The 23,719-nt window shown below is 40.7% G+C and overlaps 1 protein-coding gene across 1 annotated transcript in view; it reads right to left on the bottom strand.

Moving 5' to 3' along the window:
* Positions 1–22,954, bottom strand: part of NELL2 (neural EGFL like 2) — a 133,403-nt gene extending 110,449 nt beyond the window's left edge. Inside the window, exons 1-3 of the mRNA XM_056516275.1 lie at positions 22,524–22,954; positions 22,266–22,394; positions 4,371–4,521 (exon numbers count right to left, since the gene is read on the bottom strand). Of these exons, the coding sequence (XP_056372250.1) occupies positions 4,371–4,521; positions 22,266–22,394; positions 22,524–22,578 (335 nt within the window). The 5' untranslated portion in view covers positions 22,579–22,954. The remainder of the gene's footprint in view (positions 1–4,370; positions 4,522–22,265; positions 22,395–22,523) is intronic.
* Positions 22,955–23,719: the final 765 nt, after the last annotated feature.

The following is a 23,719-nucleotide window of genomic DNA, read 5'->3' as shown; positions in this document are numbered from 1 at the left end:
GCCAATTTTTTTTCTTTTTTAGTTTGGTTTTTTTGTTTGGGTCACAGAGTATAAGCTTCACTGAAGTAAAAAAAATTCAAATCTAAACAAGAGTGACATGGTGTCAATCAATTTTATGATAACTTTTATAGCCAACACTTTAAGAAACAGGTCATTCCTAACACCATGAAAGCATTAAACAGAGTGTAACACAAAACAACTGCTTTACAAGTACTTCCATCCAACCCCATACTCAGGGAGAGAAGTTAAATCTCCCAAACCAACACAGACAAGGAACTTTTTTCTTTTAGGATAAAGAGCCTGGTCAAGCTGTCAGTTTCTACACAGAGAATCCTTTGTCCCAGAGAATCTTCTCACGCACTGGTAAAGCAGTGAATGAATGAATGAATGAATGAATGAATGAATGAATGAATGAATATACCTTTTTTATGACACCTTTGATGAAACATGCAAACTGTATCAAATGAATAGAAGGCTGACACCAGCAATGTTTAAAATCACTAGAGGAATTCAAAAGCAATTGATTGTTATGAACAAATTCCAGAGGGTTCATAATTATTATCAGACCAGTAAGAAACAGAAACTAAGATTTAAGACCAAAAAACAAAATACAGAAAACTACAACCCTCCACTCTTCCAACAAAGAACATCATGGAGTGTTCTAAAAAGAAGAAAAAAAGCTACTACCTCTTTTGGCAAAGGGAACAGCCCTATACAGCTTTAATGTTTGAAAATTAATCCCATATTACCTAACACCTGCTCTGCAACTATTGGGTTAATTGGTGAATATTGGTTTAAGTGGTAAAAACTGAAAGCTTTTCTCAGTGTAAGAGTTTTGCAGCAGATTTTGTGGTGCCAGAGAGGACACTTCACACTGCAGTCCAGAAATACTGACACTCATACATCAAAAGCAGGGAACGTACAGTTCCACCTCTATTTTAATACAATGGTCAAATGAGAGAACAAAATTCATGCATTGGGAATTCACCTCTGGCAATTTATCTCCTTGTAGCATAAATCAGTATGAGAGAAAATGTCACATAAGTTCCTCCTACATACTGAAAGAGGTTTGAAAGTGTTGCACAGTACAGCCCATTTGACAGCAGATAATCACAGGACACCAACTGCTGTGAAAACAAATGCTAAGGAAGGCAGAAATTGAATAAATTAGTAGAGATACAAATTAAGTGTAGGAAATGCCTGTCCATAATATACTATTGATTGCAGTTCTCTGTTCCAGGATATAAAAAGCACTAACCAAAGGAAAGAATCATTAAGCTATAACCCAGCAGTTTAATCCTTTAAGGGCCTAATATGCAGTATCTCAAGAGATATGAATGTAAGATTAGTTATATCAAGCCATCTAACCACAAAGGGAAGAAAAAGCTTTATCATCAGCTCCACTGTTGATGATTAAATGAAAATACATGATGGAACAGCAAGACCAAACATATATTACAATCCCATCACAGAGTAAAATCATCTCTCTGCTGACTCCTCCATCAAGGAGAAGGTGAGACAAATTCAGAAGTGAGGAGGATAATACAGCTTAAACTGAGAGATGAAACACAGAGCAATCAGTGTTTAACAGTGTTTCTACTCAGACTTAAGGTATCCCTTCATTAACACAATTAAAAATATTTACCTTGCTACCATGAAGTACAACACATTGTAGGCAGGGTCAAGGTAAAACCCTGAAGTTAAGAAGACATTTACAATTTCTGTCTTTCAGACATATGCCATATAAATCTGCCATATATAAAAGATGTGTTCAGCTGCTTGAAATTCATCTGAACAATTACTGATGTATAATTTGAATTCCTCAACATCACAAGAATTTTTTCTGAATTATTGCCTCCACACTGTGCCCAAAACTACCACTGCCTGGACTGGTTGGCTGCTCTAACCAGTGGGGAAAAAAAGCAATGTCTGTGGAAGTGTATGGGCAAGTTAGGAAAGGGCAGTGACAGGTATTGTTTCAGATTCTTTTTCTTTAAGATTAATTTTTAAATATTTTATTACATTAAATACTAGAAAAATGCATAATCATTATAAGAGGGGAAGTCAGCTTCGACACTAAATTAGTAAAAGAAAAAAGCATTTGAGTATGAAAAGATTACTATATTTTCAGTACATCATTTCAGGAGCATTTCTTTTGTGGTGACAGCAACAGCTCAGCCTTAGTAAATGCCCAAGGCTGAGACTTATATGGAGAACTTCTGTATCTCTCTCAAAGCCCAAGGACAGCATTCAACACATGACATTAGAAGGGAAACTTTGTAAGACCAGCCCTGTCAACTTCTTAAGGCACAAAGTCTTAAATAATTGCATGACCATGTCTCAGTGGAAGTATGCATTTTTGATGATTCTCAAAAAGGAGCCAGCAAAAAGGAACAAAAACAACAACTACGTAAGACTAGACCATACAGACTGAGTCGGTCAACTCTGAATCACAAACAATTTTAGGTTTATAAACAAAATCAGAAATTTTAAAAATCCCTACAATTTAGGAAATTCCCTTGATGTAAATTCACATATTTGCACCAGTCCCTAGACTTTGCATGGGCCCCTAGATCCATGCAAAGAGAGGATGAGTTTTGACTCTGATTTATTTTCCAAAACAAAAAGAATGAATAAATGCACCATTTCCCAGTTTTTAAAAATTTTCATTTTCTTGTACCATAGAAATTGTTTTACCCCAGAACCTTTAGTTGCCATGAAACCTCTGTAAAACGAAGCAGTGAAAAGGTACTTGAGTGATAACTAATTACATCCTTCAGTTACTGCCACCTTCAGCCTTCCTCACCACCATTCAGCTCCTTACTGCAGAAATGTAAGAGCTAGCACTGACCTCTGTAAATTAGGAACATAGCAGCAAGGCAGCAGTTCAATGCTAGTGCAACTGGTTTTGACATCAGTGTGATACAAGGCTAAAGCCAGCACAGAGGAGTGAAGTCAGGTCTGGCATTGCTGCTTTTCCCACTAACTATGACTGCTTCACTGACAGGGGCTTCACAAGAAGTTGTTAAAGAACTAAAAGGCCTGTTACAGACAAGTCCTGGGTCAGAGGTGGGCAAGGTCAGAGATGGAGACCCAGAGGCAGCTATTTAACACAAGCCATCCAAATGCTTCCTTTTAACATCTATTTTCTCTTGTCTTTATTGTCATTCATCATAAAAGAACATTAAAACCATAAGAGAAACTACAAGAGATGCTTGTCTGGTTGCAGTGTTACCCACACCTAGGTCAGCCCTCATTTCAGCACAGTCAAACTGAACAAACACTGCTCTGGCACACAGACATCTTTCCATTCATCCTAGCACAGCAGAGGCCTGAATGTGTTTATTAAAAGCCTAAGGGCACATCTAATGCCATCCAGGAGACATTCAACCACCCCTTTACAAGTCTGAAAATCCTTTTATAAACTTGGCATAAAGATCCTTGGGAATGTTCTCCCCCTTCTTGTTTGTTTTGTGGTTTAAGTTTTGGTTTTTTTACAAACAGCTGAATTCCAGAAGATGGGGCCACTGAGAAACAGAAGAGAAATTGACTTGGAGCATCTTCCAGCACAAAATAATTGTCACCATGCTTGCTAATGAAAACTTGTACACTCATGTAAAAGAAACAGACACTTAGCTGTGCTTGAACATGACTCCCTTTTATTTGTTGTTATTTTGTAGTGAGACTGTCAAGAAAGAATTATGGGACTCTACACAAGAAAATAAAAATAACTAGGAACCTAAAGCAGAGCTCACCTGTTTCTTGTGCTAATGACTGTTTAGGAAGTACACATTTGAAAACTCCTTTTTATTTTGTCAGAGAACCATAGGGAAGTTATCTTTAATAACTATTACTCGAACAGATGGATAAAAAGTATCTCATTTCTCTAGCAGTCTTTTTTCTATCAAAAGGATAATCCTTAAATGCTATGTGTCATTCACTTCAGCTTTTAAGGCTAACAACATTTTGAGTAAAGTGCTCATTCATGGGAAGATGTAAACCCATAACAAGAGGATTTTTTATTTTTTTTTAAGATTTCTTGCATTGTTAAAAACAATGAAGAGCTGGACTTACAGTCAGTGTAGCTACAGTGACATAACAGTTTTACACCAGCTGAGAACCTGCTCCTTGTGGTTAAGAACAACAGAGAACTGGCATTCCATGCCCCTTGTGGCAAGAGACATGTAAAGAAAAACCCCTCTTGCCCTCCCCTTGAGACTTTCTATGAATCTGCACAATGTGCCTATCCAAACACTATAAATATTTACAAATTATGGGCTACACAACAGTTTTGTTCTAATTTATGTTCAACTTTTTAATGCATGAGTTCATATACTTTCATTAGCCAGCAGACAATTATCAGTACTTACCTGTGATCCAAATGGTGAATAGAGATAATAACACCTGAATTCAAATGGGCTTGTTTTAAGGTCACCAGGATTGTGAATTCACATTTATTTCTTAACTTCTGAAAAAAGATTTCAGCTGTTTCTGGAGATGCCTTCACATTTCTTGAAGTATCTAAAATAAATATAAGAGGAAAAAACACTCAGTATGAAATCTTCTGCTACTTTACATCCTCATTCAAATAGCTTACAAAATAACAGGCTATTTCTGAGAAGCACAATTGAACAGACAGGCAAAAGCAGGGACCAAAGTGTTTCAAACATTAGTTTTACATGCAGTGGGAGCCATTTCAATGAAAGAGAACACATTTTCTAGGACACTTATTCTGTTCTGGGGAGAGCTGGTGTTTTGTTTTGATCCAGGGTCATAACTCTTACTTTCTTCAGGGATGGCCAGGTGGAACCTTTAATATCTCATCCAAAGTTTGGGCTCACTAGCAGTGAAGCACAGTGACAACACTAGACACGAGCCTAAATACTGCCACCTGACCTGAGCAACTTTTTAAATGACTTCTTAAAGATCTTATCCTTAACAGCATAAATACATAAATAAACTAATTAAAAAAAAAATTACTCAGCTTTAAATAATACTTCAATAATTCACCAAATTTCAAAATATATTATCACTAATTAATTGCTCTATACTTCAGTTGGGTGGTATTTTCCTGCTGCTTCTTGCACAGGATGTCATGAACATTTGTTTGAGTAGTGGCATACATATAATAAAGATTTTAAAAACCCACACAAAGCCTAGAGTGATGCAATATTTCTGCTGAATTTGCACATAAAATGCATAGAAAATAAAAAAGGCCCAAGCTTAAAATCTCTAGAGAGATAACTTACAAAATAAGATGTCAAATACTAGAAAAATAATTCCCAATCTCCAGAATACATTATACCAGAAAAAAATTAATATACATTTTTAATGCACAAAATCAATTCATTAGCATGTGTAATCAACTGTGTAAGAACCAAATCAATTCACAAGCTTCTTGTCACAGCAATTTGACCATTCTGCTCTACTTGGGGACACTAACTCAGGAACAGCAGTAGAAGGCTAACAGCAATAGACCTGGTGATTTTCTTTTGGCAGCACTGGATCTGAGCTCTCACAACACCACTCTCAGCTTACACCACTGCTCTTAAAACAGTTTTATTCTTTAAGTTGGACCTATGAAGATGCTGCTGTCCATTAACAGTTTATTTTGGTTTACAGATCAGGAATATTTTAATATCTGTTTAGGAAATGCAAACAACCTGTGCAACTATGAAGCCCTAACCAAGCTCCTGAACAGACTCACACCTGGTTGAATTTAATTTGTTTTCCACAAAGGGGAACCCAAAAGAAAAAAAAGAAAAAAAAGGAAAAAATTAACTTCTACCAAACTGATAAGTACATGCTTAACACCCCTACCCTTAAGGAAGGCCAGCCCATACATTTATAATTATCCCTCCCCCACCTTCTACAGGCCCTTTTATTCTAACTGGAGCTATTGGGATGCAAACACTGCAGTACAGATAGCCTGGGCTTTAGCAAGGAAACAAAAAACAAACCCTCACCCTCTGGGGCTCTCCACAGCCACCCCCCATCACTGTGTGAGAGGCTGGGGAAACACAGAACTGCCACAACACCCACAGACAGGAATCATTTATGAGGTCTCTTCATGTCACCCTGAATCACTACCTGATCACTACATTGGATGAGAATTTTCCATCCTTTATTCTGTAAATCCTTATCTGGGTACCCTATAATCATTGATTTTGGCCTCAGATAACCTTCCTGTATCCAGATAATAGCATCAAGGTCTGACTGCTTCATGCTGGCAGCCTATATACCAAGATTACCACCACACTAACTGCTGGAGCGTTACACTGCCAAAACACATGGCCATCCAGCTCTGGTACTGCAAATAGGTCAGATCATACTTGCTGCTCAAAACAAGCTCCACAGCCTTTTGAATTATTACTACTCTTATGAAGCACAGCACTCTTTGCTCAGGGCAGGCACCAGGTGCATTTTTTAAAAGCAAGATGACTGAAAGGTCCTTGATCTGTCAGATCCATTCTTTTCACACTAACACAAGAGTGCAAATCCCTCCTTCCAATTGCCTTTGAACACCAGCAGTAGGTGCTTGATAGATCACCAGCTGTGCTCAATAAATATTGCTTCAGGCTTCTTCTTGATATTTTGCTCCTAGTAATCAGTTTAAGACCCAACAAAAATACTTTACTGGAACTGGGCTTCTTCCATACTAGCTTGGAAAAATCAAACTGGTATATCTCAGACAATAATCTGCAGTTTCTCAATAGTAACATAGAAACCTCATACTGTGAACATTTCAAATACACAAAACCAAAAGCATAAATCTTTTCAACTTGGAATGCAAAAATAAGTAGAAGTGTATTAGTTTGAATGAGAAATTTGTCTCTAACCATGATACATAGATTTTGGGTTTATTTTCCTAGAATATTGCATGTGTTTGGTTTGACCACTCCACAACAATTCACAAATCCACAGTGTCATCACTCCATCTTTAATTTATAGAAACATGAAAGAGACAATTAAGGAAACATAAATCCACACTCAAGGCATGTCTCACTCCTTATTCAGGCTAGGTCCTTTAAGATCAAACACTGCAAAGCAAAGCCCAGCAAAGAAAACCACTGACCACAAGACCTGCAGGAACTCAGCCCTGCAGAAGACAAGCTTAGTAGCTGCCTGTGCTCCCAAAAACCCCTCACTGCTGGGACACATTTTCCCCTCTCAAAGACAATCTGCAGTCAGAGCTCTGCAGCAAACACCAACATCACACCAGAGTTTCCTGGAGGGGTCAAGCACTTTAACACAGACAGCAAGTAACTTTCACCAGGACTCACTCAAAGTCCAAAGGACTTCCACCAGTCCAGGTGGGTGTTGGAGAAAGAAGCAGTTTTACTCTGCATTCATAAAAACATATGAGGAACTATTAGAGGCAATAACAATAAAAAACCAAAACAAACCAAAAAATCAAACAAACAAACAAAAAATGGTGTTGGAAGCAGCCACAAACAAGTTATGGGAGATAAGCAGCAAAGACTCAGGACAAGCCATTCACTACCATTCATTTCCAGTCCACAATAAAAGAAAACAATTATTAAATGGAATGAATAACTTTTCCTAGCAAAGGGTGAGCTCAAATTTTTGAAGAGCAGCTAAAAGTAAACACACAGTATGAACTGAATTATAAAACTAATTCCTGCAGAACAGTCTTTGAAGGAGGCATTCTAACTAATTGAGCTCCACAGTTTGTTTCATGTGCACATAATCAGCTTTTAATAGCAGCATCTATAAATCAATTCTGCAGCTGACTGTAGCTCTGCTGAACTATCCAAATTAAATTCTAGTGGTTTGTGAGAAGAAGGAGGGCTGAAAGCTAAAATGAGGCTGAAAAATATAATTGGCTCAATTTTGTTTCAATTTCCTACACTAGGAGGGATGAGGGTCACAAGCATATATTCACATCCTGTCACTTCCCCATATTCAAGTTTTTGTAATTAGGGCCCTCACACAGCCTTCAAGGGGCAACTGTTTACTTTATATGGTTCTTTTATTTAGGTAACAAATATAAACTAATCTGCACCCAGCCAGTGGGGCAGCATGCAAAGCCAATCCAAATGCAGAATCTTTACAAGGCTGACAGAATACAGCAGAATTTTAAATGGAGCACAGTGCATTCAAATTCAGCAGTTACATTCCTCTAATGAAAAATGAAGATATAAAGAAGTAAAACAACCTTTATTAGACCAAAGCCTTGCTAGACGTGATATGCATTAAATCCTTCAGTAGAAAGGCTGGTTGTTTTGCTATTTAAACTGATATATAAGATCAGCTCATAAAACATTTTGAGCTACTTTACCTATAAATTTTTCTATTCCCTTCTCAGAGATTCCCAGTTGTTTCACAGAGAACAGCAAAAAAAAAAACCAGCTGTAATTTTCCAGACCCACATGAACCTGAGTTGGATTCTCCAAGGCTGTAGGAAGGAGCTCTGCAAGAGTCTGGGGGAAAGGTGTTGCAGTTCTACCTGAAGTTTAAAAGACTGCAAGACACAGGGTAAACACTAACCCTGTAGGACTCCCACTGGGGCCATTCCCAAAGGGTGTGCTCACAGGACAGGGCTCAGGAGCACTGCCCAGTTCCCAAGCCTGGGTGAACTCCAGGACTACAATTGAAATGTACATCAGAATACAACCAGGTATATCCACACCTCTGGATATACACCTCACTCCATAACTGGATCCAACCTGGTCTCACCAGAACAAACACAAATGCCAGGAAGAAAGACTCCTGAAATTAATTTCCCAAGTGGCATGATCAGGACCTTGGGATATCCCACAAACTGTTTAGGGAATAGTCCACAAACTGCCCTTGTAGTTTTGACACCCCCATGGTGTGGTGTGTCTGCCTTATTTCCCCTACAGAAATGCTTCAGCAAGGATGCATGCAGATAGAAATGCAGTGGATGAGAAGGAGAAGAGGGCAAAATGCTCTTCAGCTGAAACTAAACAATTGAAATAAAAACTGACTTGAAGCCAAATCATTAAATCAAATAAAAACAAGGGGGGAAATGTCACAGTTTGTTCTTGCAGAATTTGGGGAAGTTCCAACTGCCTTTGCTTTGTAGCTTCCTCTGTTCTGAATGTCAGCTACAGCTTTGGTGTGTCATCCAGCAAGGGCTTTCCTCCAGCTCAAACCATATGCAAAGTCACACAAGTCACAATGGACTGACACAAAAGACTAGAAAACCTGTTTCTGAACACATTTTTTCCCAATTATATTGGCTGTTCTTACATCCTTATATATAAATTCTTATATCCTTAAAAAATTATAATCATATCACTTCTGGCCAAGACTCTGGCTCACCTTTATGCTACATACTTTGATGTTTAAAGTCTTTTTGGCACAGCTGAGAACACAAATCCACTGTGGCACAAGAGGAGGCAAAGGTGCTGAGAGCCTGAACAACTAGGTTTGAATCAGGACAACTAGGAGAGACATTGCAAATCCTTTGCAAATAGATTGTCTGTGGAAAACGACAGCTGTAATACATATTCCCTATGAACTGACAATAATACCACTGAAATCTGCCTAGAAGCATTCTGCAAGAGATGATACAAAGCAAGTGTGGGGGTGATTATACTACTGGCTGGATTAAGGCTCTGAGCTTACACACCAACCTGCTGCTTCTAGAAACTAAAACAAGTCAGATGGGACTGAATCACTCTGCAAGGGATTTGGTACCAAGGCTCTCTCAATCTGTCTTAATCTGCCAGAGCACAATGCTAAGACACTTAGACATCTTTCATCTTCCCTTGGGCTGTTGTCCCTTCAGCAGAGAGGGAATCTGCACCAGGATTACAAGGGGGAATCATTTGCTGTAATGTAAAGCAGCCCAGCTGCACAGCAAACAGTCAGGCATGCTCTTCCAAAAATGTCAGGTCCATGAACAAGGATTTCATTACTTTTGTACTCAGTAGGCAAAAAGTAAATAAAAGATATATAGTTATAGAAAAGGTTCCAGTTGATGTATCTGCAATAGGATATTTCTGACAATTTTTCAAACCTTTAGCAAATGACAGGAAAAGAAACTTACTTGCAGGCAAATCTGAACTTTGAACATGTAGGACTCCAGATTAGAAGTCTGTATTGTCAGCACAGGAGGCTTAAACAGCTGATTTGCTAACAAGCAATAAAGATCCTGCCACACTAGACTGTCAATAAAACAACTCCTACCAAACTGCCACAGAAGAGAATGTGCTCTCCTGAACATTTCTGAAAGGAGTTTTAGAAATATATAGATCAACACACAAGGAAGCACCACAAAAGTACTATCAGGAATTTTTAAAGGCATACATGATACAGAAACTTCTGTTCCTTGTACACCAGAAATACTATCCCTTTCAGAGAAATTGTCATCATGCTAGATACTATCACCAGGAGAGAGGGTGCTACTCAGTGGGGACCTATTACATGACAGCAAAATAATGAAGATAAAAAAGACTTCTATTCTTGTTACTCAAATTCTACTCCTAGGAAATTAAAATGTGTGCTGCATGGTATGCTCTGCATCATGTATTTATTATTGTAATGATTTTTGGTGATTTATAGGTTTCCAGGTTACTAATTATATGATGCAAGAGCTTTTTTGATTACCAGTTTTTCATAGCCTATACTCCAACACTATTCTTAAATCCTTTTTAAGTTTTGAAGACGCTTTGAATGTGCTTCCTCATAAGCAGAATCATGTACTGCTACTTAAAATTACATTGTTTAGGTTTTTCACAGCTAGTACTGCTATAAAACCTGCTATGTTTGAACAAGGACACCAATGTAGCACAGAGTGGGATTTGTTTCTTCATGTCAAAACCATAGTTTTATAAATGCATATGTATATATAAATATGAACTCCCTTTAGGCACAAAACAGCTTTCTAGAAGCTGCTTTGAGAACACCTTGAAACCTGTGGAGAAAATCCAGCCTGCCTCGTTTTCCTTGAAGCTGCCATCTGTGGCATATGCACCTAGTTATGCTTGGTTGCTTAGTGTCACATGAGCACTTTGTGTCAAACTGACCTAACAACAAACAAAAATATCACACCAAGAAATGCTGTTAACACTGGGACACTGAAGAGCAGAAGAAAAACAATGCATCACCTTCCAGCCCTACTAGAGCTGTAATAAGGGCATGACACACATGAGAACTGCTAGAAGACTGATTTTATTTTCAGTCCCTCATTGTATAGCATGGCCAGGATTTTAAGAGTTATTCAATTCACAGCAAAAGGGGAGGACAGGAGGAGGATAAGGAGATAATGTTGCCAGCCTTTTCCAAATGAAAAGGCAGGCTACCAAAGGTAAACAAAGCCTAATCAATTAAAACCAATAAAGTACAAACTTAATGGCCATAATAAATCATCCAAGCAGATTATGCACAAAGATATGACACAACTCAGATTCTCAAATATATTATATTCCAGTGGTGAACTACCATGAAATGACAGACTGTGTAAGATAAGCACCCACTATGGCACCTCTGAATTAGGATCACACTTGGTGTAGGCAATCCAAGACCCTCTCAGCAACACACCACATCTCCCCCTCACTGTGCAAGTGTCAGTAAGACTCATGCTCTCTGCTCAGTCATTTTCTCTCAAAACCTTCTTTGGCTGTGAGAAGTATGCTGCTCCTGAGGACCCAACTCCTACAGTCTGTGTTTCACAGATTCATTCAGGACCTCTTGAGATCACCTAGCCCAACTGTAATCATTTGTGGATGACCTATAAGATTTACCTTTCTTCTCCATGAAGAATCTGTTTCTCTCTCTTGGTAATGATTTGGATCTTTCATCTTAGTTTTCTTTCATCTCTGGCTTTCTAGGGTACAACTGGTTTTTGCCCACATTAGGGTTAACTGCCTTCAGCTGACCAAAACCCTACACATTAAGAATTTAAGTGCTGATTTCTTTTCACACAACACAATGGTGAGCTTAAGAAAGCATTAATATGAGATCATTTTGCAGATGACCACAGCCATGCAGTGTGCATGAAAGATTAACTTCTGACACAAGGGAATGGCCAACAGTCACTGACACAGATAGAAAGCACCAGAAATCTTAAATCTGTGTCCTAACAGAAAAAACATAGCAGGGCAGGGGGAGGGAAGCCACCACTGGAAAAACTATCTGAATATGGACACATCCAACACCTCTATTGTTAGCCACAGCTCTCCAGCAGCAGACTGAGCAAACAGCAACAGATGGGAGAAGGCAGGAGACTGAACTGCAAACAGAATTCAAGCACTAGCAGAAACAGGGAACAGCAGAGACCACACCTGAGGGTAGTGGTAGCACACCAGTGCCACCAACCATACTGGAATACCTGGAAAAATATCTACCCACAGGATATCTGTTTTGATGCCAGAAAAAGGAAAGATTCCAAGGTTTTGAATTGGGAACCTCAAAGAGGAGAGATACTAAGGAAAGCCATATCCACAACTCAGCTGTGAGCAGGGCAGACAGGTAGAAAATACATGGAAGACTCAAGCCAACCATTACCAGAGATTTCAAGAAAGCTGGGAAAGACCAGAGTTCAGACTCTCCAGAAGTTCCTATTTAAGTCAGGTATTAATGGAGCCCATGTTTCTGTGAATGTGCCCACTAGCCCTGACGAGTCAGCTGCAGCTTTAAACTCATACCAATTTATAAGCTTGGGAGAGTTAAAATTATAAAATTTTTCCAGGCTCTAATTTGCTACTGTAGGCCTGTTTTAGCCAGGCATCATCAAAATATGTGTAAGTGCACCAAAGAACAAGTTCTGTTAGCATACAAAGGCACTGATTTGATAATTGTTTACAAGGTATGATGCTACTTTGTGTCTTTGAAAAATTGTCCCTATACTAGATCAATTTCACCAACACTCCCACCCTCCAGGGTACAGAAGGACTTAGAGTCATCCACCCCACTCCTGAATGACTATGTACAGTGACTACAACAGAGCTGTTTCCTTGGTATTTTATTTCATGCTATCTTCTAAAAAAATCAAAATTATGGAGATTTCCACCACTTCTTTTCAGTAGCTATTCCACAATCTAAACTAGTTCACTGTGAAAGTCTCCTTTTATCTTAAATCCTCTCCATTTGTAGTATCATTACATTACTCTTACCTCTAGCTCTTTGAATACTAAATAATTCCTTCATTTTAAACCACTAAGAATTGTCTAATACTAGACACTTATCATACAACACTTTTGTCATTTCTTGGACAAGCTGTACATGCTCAAGTTCTTTCAAAAGCTTTCTTACTAAGCCTGTCCTTTTTGTTACTGTATAATCAGGTTTGCTGTTTTTCTCTTCAGTCCCTGCAATTCATTGATATTTTTCTGAAATGAAGAAACCCAGAGTGAATGCAATAACCAGACACAATTTTTTAAAAAATTCAACCTCCCAGATCTCTTACTCCCATATGCTTTCCTTATGCTAATGGTGTGTGCAGAGATTCTTAATAAGAGCAACACTGAACAGGGTACACAAGGTTTTCCTCAAGTCTACCCTCTTCCTTGAACGAGAGCTGAGCAAATTTAGGGACTATTTCAAGTTCAAGGCATATTACTTAATGTTACAGAAAATCTTAAGAGTGCCTTTGGAACAGCTGGGGCACAATATGCAAATGTATGCTTAGGGAGCTATTAAAACACAGATTACTGACCTCTAAACTAGAAAAGATCCTTTGGAACCCTTCTGGATCATTACACAGCTGTATCTAGAGACTGACAGGTTTCCAGACAGAGTCAAGGCTGGTACATGTCATCTTCTCTTGTGGATAAACACTAAAGATGTTAACCATCTAATTATACTTAAATAAGCATTTATGCTGGGGAAATTGTATAAACATTGCTCCAACAGAGTATAAACATTGCTCTAACTCTACAATTGGAGGTCTTTCTCTTATTATACTCCATGTTTCCAGAGAAGGAAATAGCCACTCAAATTCCACTAAAAGAGTTCTCAGTTATGGATCGCTAGCAATATTGATTGTAATGGCTCCCTTGGAAACATTACAGTCTATCATTGCAATGTTGCTGCTGCAGCAAATATGTTAATCTGCTAAAAGCCTTCTGAACATTGAGTCTCCAGAAATCTCTTTCAATCTACTGGTGCTTTTAGACCATGCCCATTGCTTTAGCACCTTGCAACAGCACAGAGCTGTGAGCAGCAGCTCAGGAGATGACTCAAGCTAAAAGTCAGTTTTCTAAGTTTGTGTGTCTTTCTGAAGTAAGCAGCATCACACACACCCCCAAAAACAGAGTATGCACCAAAAAAAGAAAAGCTAATAAAATGTTAACAAATAAGAATATTTTTTTGGTGTAAAATTCTTCTATGTTGAAAATGTCTACAGAAATTTTTTTTTTCTATCTGAAATATTTAAATGAGCACTCATAGAAGGTGTTTATTGTGGAAAAGATGTCCAGGCAAAAAAAAAAATAAACAAAACTAAAATACCCTTTCTTATATTTCTCCTCAGATTTTCCTGAGAGGAAATAATCTGGACAATGCCAAAAATACCATTTCTTAAACATTGAGACAAAATATAGAGGAATTTACACAAAATTGATGGACCAAAAAAAAAAAAAAAAAAAAACCAACAAATTGTGAAAAATCTTTTTTCACCCCTTATTCAGCTGTATCTTAGCAGTACAGGTAGAAGAATACAGCTGCTCAGTGGATCTGCACCTTGGCACAAAGCCAAATGGGACAAAATATAGGGAAGAGTCACTGCAAAGAAGTACAGTTTTCCATGACAGCTATATAAAATCTCCAGTCTTTATCCAACAGTTTTAAATAACTTATGAACTCAGTCCTGTACCTCCCTTAAGACTCAATGGAAACAGTGAAGTTCACCATACTTGGAGTTATTTTTCCAAGGTAGCACCTGTACACCCTAGAGGATACAGACTAGAAAGAAGAACATAACCTGGGGAGGAGGGGAGAGGAGAAAACCTATTTCCCACATTTTATGAGCAAAAAAGTAGGGGGAAAACAGACATTGTGATTGGAATTTGTGGGAAATGCTGCTGTCCTTTGTGACATCTCACTGGAGAATGAGCCATGCTGCAGAGGGGGAAGAAACCATAAAAAAAAAAAAAAAAGATTAACCTAGCAAGTCTCAGGCACACTTTGTGACTACAGAACTATGCCACAGCAAAAGTCATTACATAAGGGTAGTGAGACCTCATTTTCCCCCATCACTTCCTCTTGCTAGTGCAATCCTCCCCCAGCAATATGGAAAGATGCACTTGACAGCTACCTAGAAGGGTCACTGTGCTCTCTCTCAGGGCACATGTGCTGGGTTCTCTCTGGCACACAGGACTGGCACTGTCCTGCTGTCAACATCACATCTTTTTACTTCAGCCAACATCCTTGCCCTGTACCACACTGCCAGGAGAGGCTGCCAGCTGCACCTGCCTGCTCTTGACAGAGACATCAGCATGGAGAGAGGCTCCTCCAACCACCAGCCCCCTTCTCACACACCAGCCAGGGCTCTGCCCCACATCCCCACACCACCAGTATTGTGTATTCCCCTTTCATGAGTGCCTTAGAGCTGTACACTCATCTCCAGCTCTCCAACAAAAATGCCAGCTTGAGCCCTGAGATAATACAGCCTCAACAAGGATTTTGTACCTGCAATATTCTCATGGTAAAGGCAGGAAGAAGCAAATGCAATTCTGTCTGCTGTTAATCAGCATGAATTGTTTGGGGCAACACTGAATGTATAAACAATACATGGTTATTTGCATTAACCTGAACAACCAGACACTCATTTAAAAAAAATTCAGAGATTCATCATTGTCCCAGTAAAAAACAGACCCCCAGGGACTTCAATTTATTGCAGGTATCAGATACAACCTGGCTGTGAAAAGCACAGGCTCAAGTCCACAAGGACAGAGTAAAATACAACACTGTTTAAAAGGAGTCACACCTGTTGATAAATAAATGCAGGTATTAATTCACTCCAAAGGCTGAAGTATCAGATACTGGAGATGTTAGATGTCCTACCAAGCCCAGGCAAAGCCACCAAAGTCATGCTGGAATTGAACCAACTGAAAGGTGGCAAGAGCCCATATCAAGACACACAGAAAGAGATGAGAGGAAGAAAAAAAAAATAAATCAAATATTCCCCCCCCCCAAACAAAAAAGTAACCCCAAAGGCTTTAAAGGGAATATTTAATCTCTAAATTTATTACTTTTCCCTCCACAGAAAAAGTCCACTGCAGAAAATTGAAACAAAATAAAAGAAAAAAAGGAAAACAAAATAACATTTTGTGTAAAATACCTCTTCTTGGAATGAATAATGACAATTTTTAGAGCTGAACTTAAAACAACTTTGTTGCTTAACAGTTATACTTCTGTGATAGGAATGCCTAATACACATTCCCAGCAACAATATTTATTAGAAACTTTCAGCATAAGACAGTTGCAAATCCCAAAATGCCACAGGCCAAGTTTTATGTAATTCCTGAACATTATTTTGTATCAGCTCTGTACTAATGACTACACTCAGGGATTACAAGCTTTTCTTCTCTCAGTTTCTGTATCTGCCATGCATCAGGCTCCCATTCACTTTCCATTTCTTTGCCCTACTGTACAACTACAAACATCAGTCAGAAGCTCATGATATTTAATTCTTTCTTCCATAACTTTTTCCCCCTTTATTTTGCAGATAAGCCAGCACAACCAGTTAGCAAGCAACACAATCTCCAGTTCTGGGCACATTCATGAATTTTCAGTATGGGTAAGTGTGCAATAGTTCTCCATGCATTAAAATTCATGGTTTAGGATGGAAAATTGATGCAGGATCCTCACATGCTATCTCCTTTTTATTGGGCAGGGTCTTCAAGCAGCAGACACTTCACAAACACCTCCTCTTGCTACAACTCCTCCTTCCCAGAAGGGGTTGCTGAATATTAAGTTCTTCTGGAGCAAGGGTATGTCTCAGAGGAGCAGCTAGACCAGCAAAAGCAGTCTGGCTTTTTGGGGCTCTCCTTCAGCACCCAGCCCAGCTCCCCAGCAGCATTAATCACAACCCTGGCAGTGCTCTAACACAATGGTTTCTGTGTGCACAGGTGCACAGATGACTTTAAAAAGTTCCAGAAGTGGAAGGCAGCAAAGGGAAAGCTTATGCTGTTATTCCAGATACACCAAAAGCTTTCTGGCTACCACACTGTCATAGAGCAATTGCTTACATTAGGCATTTCTAACATCAAAAAACATGCCAGTGCCTACTGAAATTAAACTCTGATTAAAACTTTTGTTATCTACAGATGATCTCTATGATGGAGGTCCCACATTTGAGGATTCAGTGCTTCTGAGAGAAACCAGTTTGCATGCAAGACAAAAAAAAGCTGCAGACAGGTATTCACTCTGCAGTCAGCAAAGTTAGTTGGCAACATTAACATCCTGGCTCCCAGATGTCTGTTACCACTCCTCTGGGAGATGGATACAGCTGGAGAAAGGGGATTTTACAGGACTCCCTAATCCATGTCACTGCAGTCAGCCAGGTTCACTCCTGAAGCTGGCTGACTTTGCCATCAGCAGACATGGGAACACTCATATAATCTCTTGCTCTGGAAGAGTGGTGGGGACAGTAACCTCTAGCTTCTGGGCACTGATGAGCAGCTGGGAACAGTAATATTTTCAGCAGGCTCAGCTGGAACCTGGAGAAAGCATCTGTCCATAGTTTCAATGGCAGGTGGCAAGGAAAAAGCAGCATGTGTGAAGTGCATAGGCAATGTAAATCCTATTTCTGTAACAAAGTTTACTCACCTCTGCTTTTAAGGCTTTATTTTTAGCTTCTTTATTTAGTAAATGCCCAGAGATGACATCATGACACCAAATACAGTGAACTTTCCAAAGGGGATATAAAAGAGTAATATTGTCCTGCTAGTATTTTAAAATAACAAAATCATAATCCAGTCATGCAACAACACATAACACATCACCTATATCAAGAAGCCTATTTTAGGGGGCTTTTTTCTGCCAGCATTTTGTGCCAGCCAGCACCAATTCAAATAACAGTAATGCTGAGTCCTTTTATTCATCCCACAGACAGTTTAGATTATTTCTGGTGTTTTACAGCTCATCTTGATCCCCATCAGAATATACCATATTTTGCCTCTAAAATTGTGCTTCCTCTGAAGAAATTTCAAATTCTACATTCAGATACATAAACTCTCACATTTTCATGACTGTGTCTGTTTCATCTTTTCCTTAAATGCATGTTTCTATGTTTGTAACCTTCTGTAACTGCACTCTTCTGTCCACCTTTTAGCCTTGCCTTTGAGGAGAATATACAGATTTTGATGGGCATATACTGTCCTTGCACATCACCTGGCTTTTATTTTTGTAGCCTCTCATGCCGTGATTTGCAGTGTACCTTCCACTCTCCACTGCTGGAGGCATTGGAAGGTGTCTCCATTACTACACACACACACAAACTCTGAACAAAGACATTCTGATGGATAGTATCTGCTCTCACAAAGAGAGGCTCAGAAAGACTATCAAAGTACTCTATCTATAAAATACTTATAAAACAGAATTTAAAGGGAGGGTGACAAAATGTTATTTCCTCATGAAATGCCAGAGGAGACCAAGTTACTCTTGCAGCCTTTCTTAGATTGTCAGACCTCAGAATAAACACAATGATGTTCCTACTGCCAGTTAAAATATCTGTCTTCACTGGGACCTTCCATGAGCTTAATATTGTATCTCCTAGCATAGACTTGATTTAGTCATCCAAAACACTCATCCATCATCCTTCAGCCTCTGTTGTTGTGGTTTTGTCTACTTTTTCAAACTCCCCTGCAGTTATATATGCAAAAAGTCCTCTTGAAGCAATGTGATTTCCATATTTGCCTAGGAAAATAGCTACACCAGACTTTCATCTTCACCCATCTCCTCAAATTGCATTAATGCAGTATACTTACAAAAAAGAACTATAAGAATGACAATGTGTATTTCTCCAAAAGCCTTCTTTAACTACATTAATTACACTTCAGTTCACCCATGTAGTTTGGGCTTTACCCAAGTGTCATCCCTGTATTGGAAAAGGTTGAACAAGGGTGTTGAAAATTTCACTGACTTAAGTAAACAGCTGCCAACAGAGAGACATTTGTGACATAGATATTCTGACTTCTGTTCTGCTGCTCTGACCAGCAGAGGAATAATTTTCCTCTCAACATATTTTGACATAATAATATCTGCTGTTGGCTAGAAAGTGCTGGCAGATGTTCACATACAGCAACACTAACATTTTTGAAGACTTCCTCCCGCTTTCTATTCATAATTGTGTCTTCCCACAAGCTACAGTGGAAGATTTTACAATTCCTTTGCAAATCACATTTCCAGGAAAAGAAGTCCCTGCAGCTAACTAGACCCAAATTACAGTGGCTTTCTGTTGCTACCATTCATGACCACCAAGGAGCATCAGACACCCAAAAAGCTTTAGAATCCAGCATCTAAGTCTGCTGAAGTCAAGTACACACAAAAAAAAAAGTCCAAATTACAGCAAATTTCAAATGGCTAACACTATTTCTAAATCAGAAACTGTATAAGGAGTATAATCTAAATTATCTTGACTGGACAGTGCCAGACTAAAAGTATCTTTAGAGTAACTGCTTACTATTTCATATGGCCTAGAAATTAAAGTACCTTTGAAAAGTCAATTATACAATAAGAATTTGCTGGAACAGCCAGATGCTAAACCCCTATATTGAAAATTAATGCCACATCTAATTAAGCAGACAAAAGTGACTTTTTGCCTAGAAACTGAAGTAAAGAGACTATTCTGCTTTAACTATATGTATAATTTTCCCATCATATATATATTTAATTGTCTGTTACTTGTTGGCAGTTCAACACACCACATTCAAAATTTCCTTCTAAAATAGAAAATAGCATTTAGGATTTCTGAATAGTTTAAGCTCATGTAAGGTAAGGGATTATATCAGTTGAGAATGTGGTCTATCAAAACATACAGAAATGCTGCAAATAAATATATGATACAAGAAAATATTTGCTATCTGAAGAAACCAGGAGGCAAAGAATCACAGGCTAGAGTTTCCACAGTTCATCTAAAGTAATTTGTGTCATTCTCACAAAATCTTTTCTGTCTAGGACTAAGGCTTTAGCTGGAATAAGGAAAAACCCACACAGACAAATCAAATTTCAAGGCAACACACACGTATTTGAAATTCACACACTGCAAATACATACATTAAGGGGCACACATTGCAGCAGTGCTCCCCAAGTGTGAGTTCTAAGAGCAGAGCAAAAAGGACTAAGTGGGCCAGTAGTCCGATCAAGGAAGGAAATTTCTCTATTTATAAATGCGAGTTCAAAAACGAAAATCCCTCTGCTCAGCAAGGACTCCATTCACTATAAGAAAATCAGTAGTCATCTTATGCAGTAGCAGGGAAAATTATCCCCAGTCCTGCAGGGCATTAAAGACTTCCTAAGGGACACTAAGTGACTTCAACCACCATTTATACACAAGTGTTTCCACCCCTGTTATTCTTCTGATTGTTCTCAACAAAATAAAAATGTTGCTGTGAAAATTTACAAGTCTTGTCTTCTTTTGTTACAAATAAACTGCTAACCCATTTGGAAATTATGTACACTCGTAATTGCAAGGAAGGAAATCTTAAAAAAAAATTTTAGCAACCCAGTCATTTTTTGTCCTGACACTGGGGAAAATATACCAGAAAATCTTATTCTTCCAAACCTTGAATCCTGTTACCACTGAAGACAAAGTGAGTTTTAACTTCCCCACACTCCCTCAACCTAATCCACAATGGGGCTTCAACTCAGAACCATGCCTTAAAAATTACACCTATTTCAGGACCCCAATCCCACTGACACACAAATGCATTCCCGTTCTAAGCAGTCACTCCCCTCACAGAGGTCTCTGCTCTGCAGCCACAAGCCCATCACAGATGCTTAAAGCCAGAATGTGTCAGTGTTTCTGAGCACATATGCCCATGTGTCTCCACAATCATGTCCTTAGTGACACACGCTGGTGGTTCCAGGGAAGAACACCGCTAGAGAGGTCACCTTAAAATATAAAAAAGCGCCTTTGGCAACTATTAGCTTCCTGATAAATTCTCATTAATGCAAACATGAAAAAGAAATTCCCTTTCCAGATCGTGTCTCCCTTGAACCGTAATTCTTCTGTATGTGAAACACAGCCTCTTGCCTGTTGCACTAGAAATCTGTTCACATTCAAGCTAAACTCCTGCCATGACAAGAAGCCAACAATAAAGTTCCTCTATCTTAAAAGTGCAACCTGATGTGCAGATTTGCTGGCTTTTCATGAGATGTTGAACTACATTCCTTCTTCTTGCTTGGTCAGATTATAAGGAGCATTTAATCATCTTTCAGAGAAGAGACTTGCTTCTAAAGGCCACTTTTTGGCTTTTTTTTTTTTAGTAAGATAGACTTGGGGTTTTTTCCCTAAAAATATTGTTGACTCCAGCTTCATTCAACATATCAGTACATTATTAAAATGTAATTCAAAAACACACTGATAACGAGAAAGTGTATGGAATGTAACCAGCGCCAATATATTCAACGAGATATTGAGTGTTAGTCTTTTATTAATTGCAGTATATGAAAGTTTAGAAATTTTTAATAATCCTTACTAAAACTCCTAAATATATTTTTGGAAGATAGAAGACTACTATTTTATTTCTATTTGCAATATTAGCAAAGAAACAATCACATGCACTAAAAGAGACCAAAACTCATTCATTGTTTCTAAGGAGGGGTATGTCACAGACGCTCCAAAGGGCCACTTTCCTTCGGCAAAAAAAAAAAGGGTGTTCTCATTTCCAGCCATCTGCCTCCCTCCTCCGGGGCACTTCATTTCAGCATTTTGCTCGATTCACATAAAACTTTCAGTGAGGTTTTCCTTAGCTGGAACTGGGATGTGTTTAGCGTTTCCCAAGTAAAGCACTAGAGTGGGTGGTGCTATTATTCATCACCGCACCCCACGACTCACAAAACATGCCATCTGCCATCCTCGTTCCTGCTGTACTTTAATTAAGCGTCTACCAGTCAAAGAAAAAAAAAATGGGGTGAGAGAGGAAAAAAAAAATATATAAAATAATGGGAGGGGAGCTGTAAAGAAGAGTGAAGAAAAGCGAGAAGGAAGGAAGGAAGGAAGGAAGGAAGGAAGGGAGGGAGGTGTCAAAGCGAGCGAAGCTCCCGCGGTGGGGGGACTTGCGGGGCCCGACGGCCACGGCCGGAGCTGCGGGGCCGGGCGCCCGTACCTGGGAAGAGGAAGGCTTTGCTCCCGTTGTGCAGCCCCGGCACCTGGCGCACGCCCTCCGTGGAGCCTCCCAGCTGTAGCTCGGACAGCACGTCGATCTGCAGCGAGGGGTCCACGCCAAAGCCTGAAACTGACCCGGAAAGTGCCGTCACCCACCTGCCGACGCCGCAACTTCCCGAGCCCGCTCCGCCGCGGCCGGAGCATCGCCGCTGCGAGGCTCCGCCGCCCCGCTCCCCGCGCTCTCCCGGCGGGTCCGTACCTGGCCCCAGGCAGAGGAGAAGGCAGAGCGTGCTCAAGCGGATGCCCGACTCCATGGTACAGCGATGCGCTCAGTCCATAGTCCCCCGTGCGGCTGCTGCGGGCGGAAAGCCTCCGGGGCAGGGGCTGGGTCCCTCCCCGCCCCTCACCGAGCGGCGCGGAGCCCGCGCCGCCCCGCAGCGCGCATCACGCCGGGCGCCGCCGCCCCGCCGCCGGCCGGAGCACACAAAGGCGAGGGCGGGGGGCGAGCGGGCAGCGCGGCTCTCCGCCCGCGGGCAGACAATGGGCAAGCCCGGCGGAGCCTCCCAACGCCGTGCGAGCGAGCGAGGCCGCGGCAGCCGCAGGCGGTGCGCCCGTGCCCCGCAGCTCCCGGCCCGCCGCCCCTCCGCTGGAGAGCGGCAGCCACAGCCGCAGCCTCCGCCCGCAGCGCAGCGCACCGCCGCTCTCTCCCCGCCGTCCAGCGGGGACAGCGGCACCGGCGGGAGGGGCCGCCGGTTTATGCCGCGGCCACAGGAGCCGCCCACCGCCTCCGCCGGGCCGGGCAGGGCTGGCAGGGCTGGGCAGGGCCGGGGGAGGCGGTGCCGAACCGCCCCGTCCGCGGGGAGCGGGACCCGCTGCTGGGGCTCCGCGGGGAACTTGCCGAGGGAGCGGCGGGGTGCGCGGAGACCGCGGCTGGACCGGCGGTGGCGCTGGCGGTGACCCTCGGGGCGCTCTCTGACTGAGCTGAAATCACCGCTTGGTTCGGGCCCGAGGTGGTGCCGTCCAGGCTCTGGCCAAGCCTCCGCCTGATCTTTGAGTACGAATAAAAACAATTTGGGAAAGGCGGGGGGGGAAGGGAAGAAATCAGGACGTTTGCAGTAGCTGACTGAGATGGGAATGTGCAGAGCTGGCGCGGGGCTGACGGCGGCAGGTTCGTGTGCCCTGTCGTAAAGGACGAGTCTGCACAGCGGTCCTGTCCTCTTTAACTAACCCTCCTCCCGCCCCAGCAAGTGACATTTCTGTGCCGTACTTTGTGTGCCTATAAAGGGGGCTAAGAATAGCCTTATTCTTCCCTTTCATAGACTCCCAATGTGCAGGGCAGAAATGTCTTGTTGCCAGTTTGTCAAATTCTGCAGGATGAAGCATTGGGAGGTTTGTTGGGTTTTTTTTTCCCTAATTTCACATGCATGTCAGTAAGACCCTGACGTCACCTGGTGA

This window comes from Oenanthe melanoleuca, chromosome 1A (assembly GCF_029582105.1).
Source record: "Oenanthe melanoleuca isolate GR-GAL-2019-014 chromosome 1A, OMel1.0, whole genome shotgun sequence".
In the NCBI taxonomy this organism is placed as follows: Eukaryota; Metazoa; Chordata; class Aves; order Passeriformes; family Muscicapidae; genus Oenanthe; species Oenanthe melanoleuca.
The sequence above is the reverse complement of the archived record's forward strand: the minus strand, read 5'-3'. Positions and strand labels throughout refer to the sequence as shown.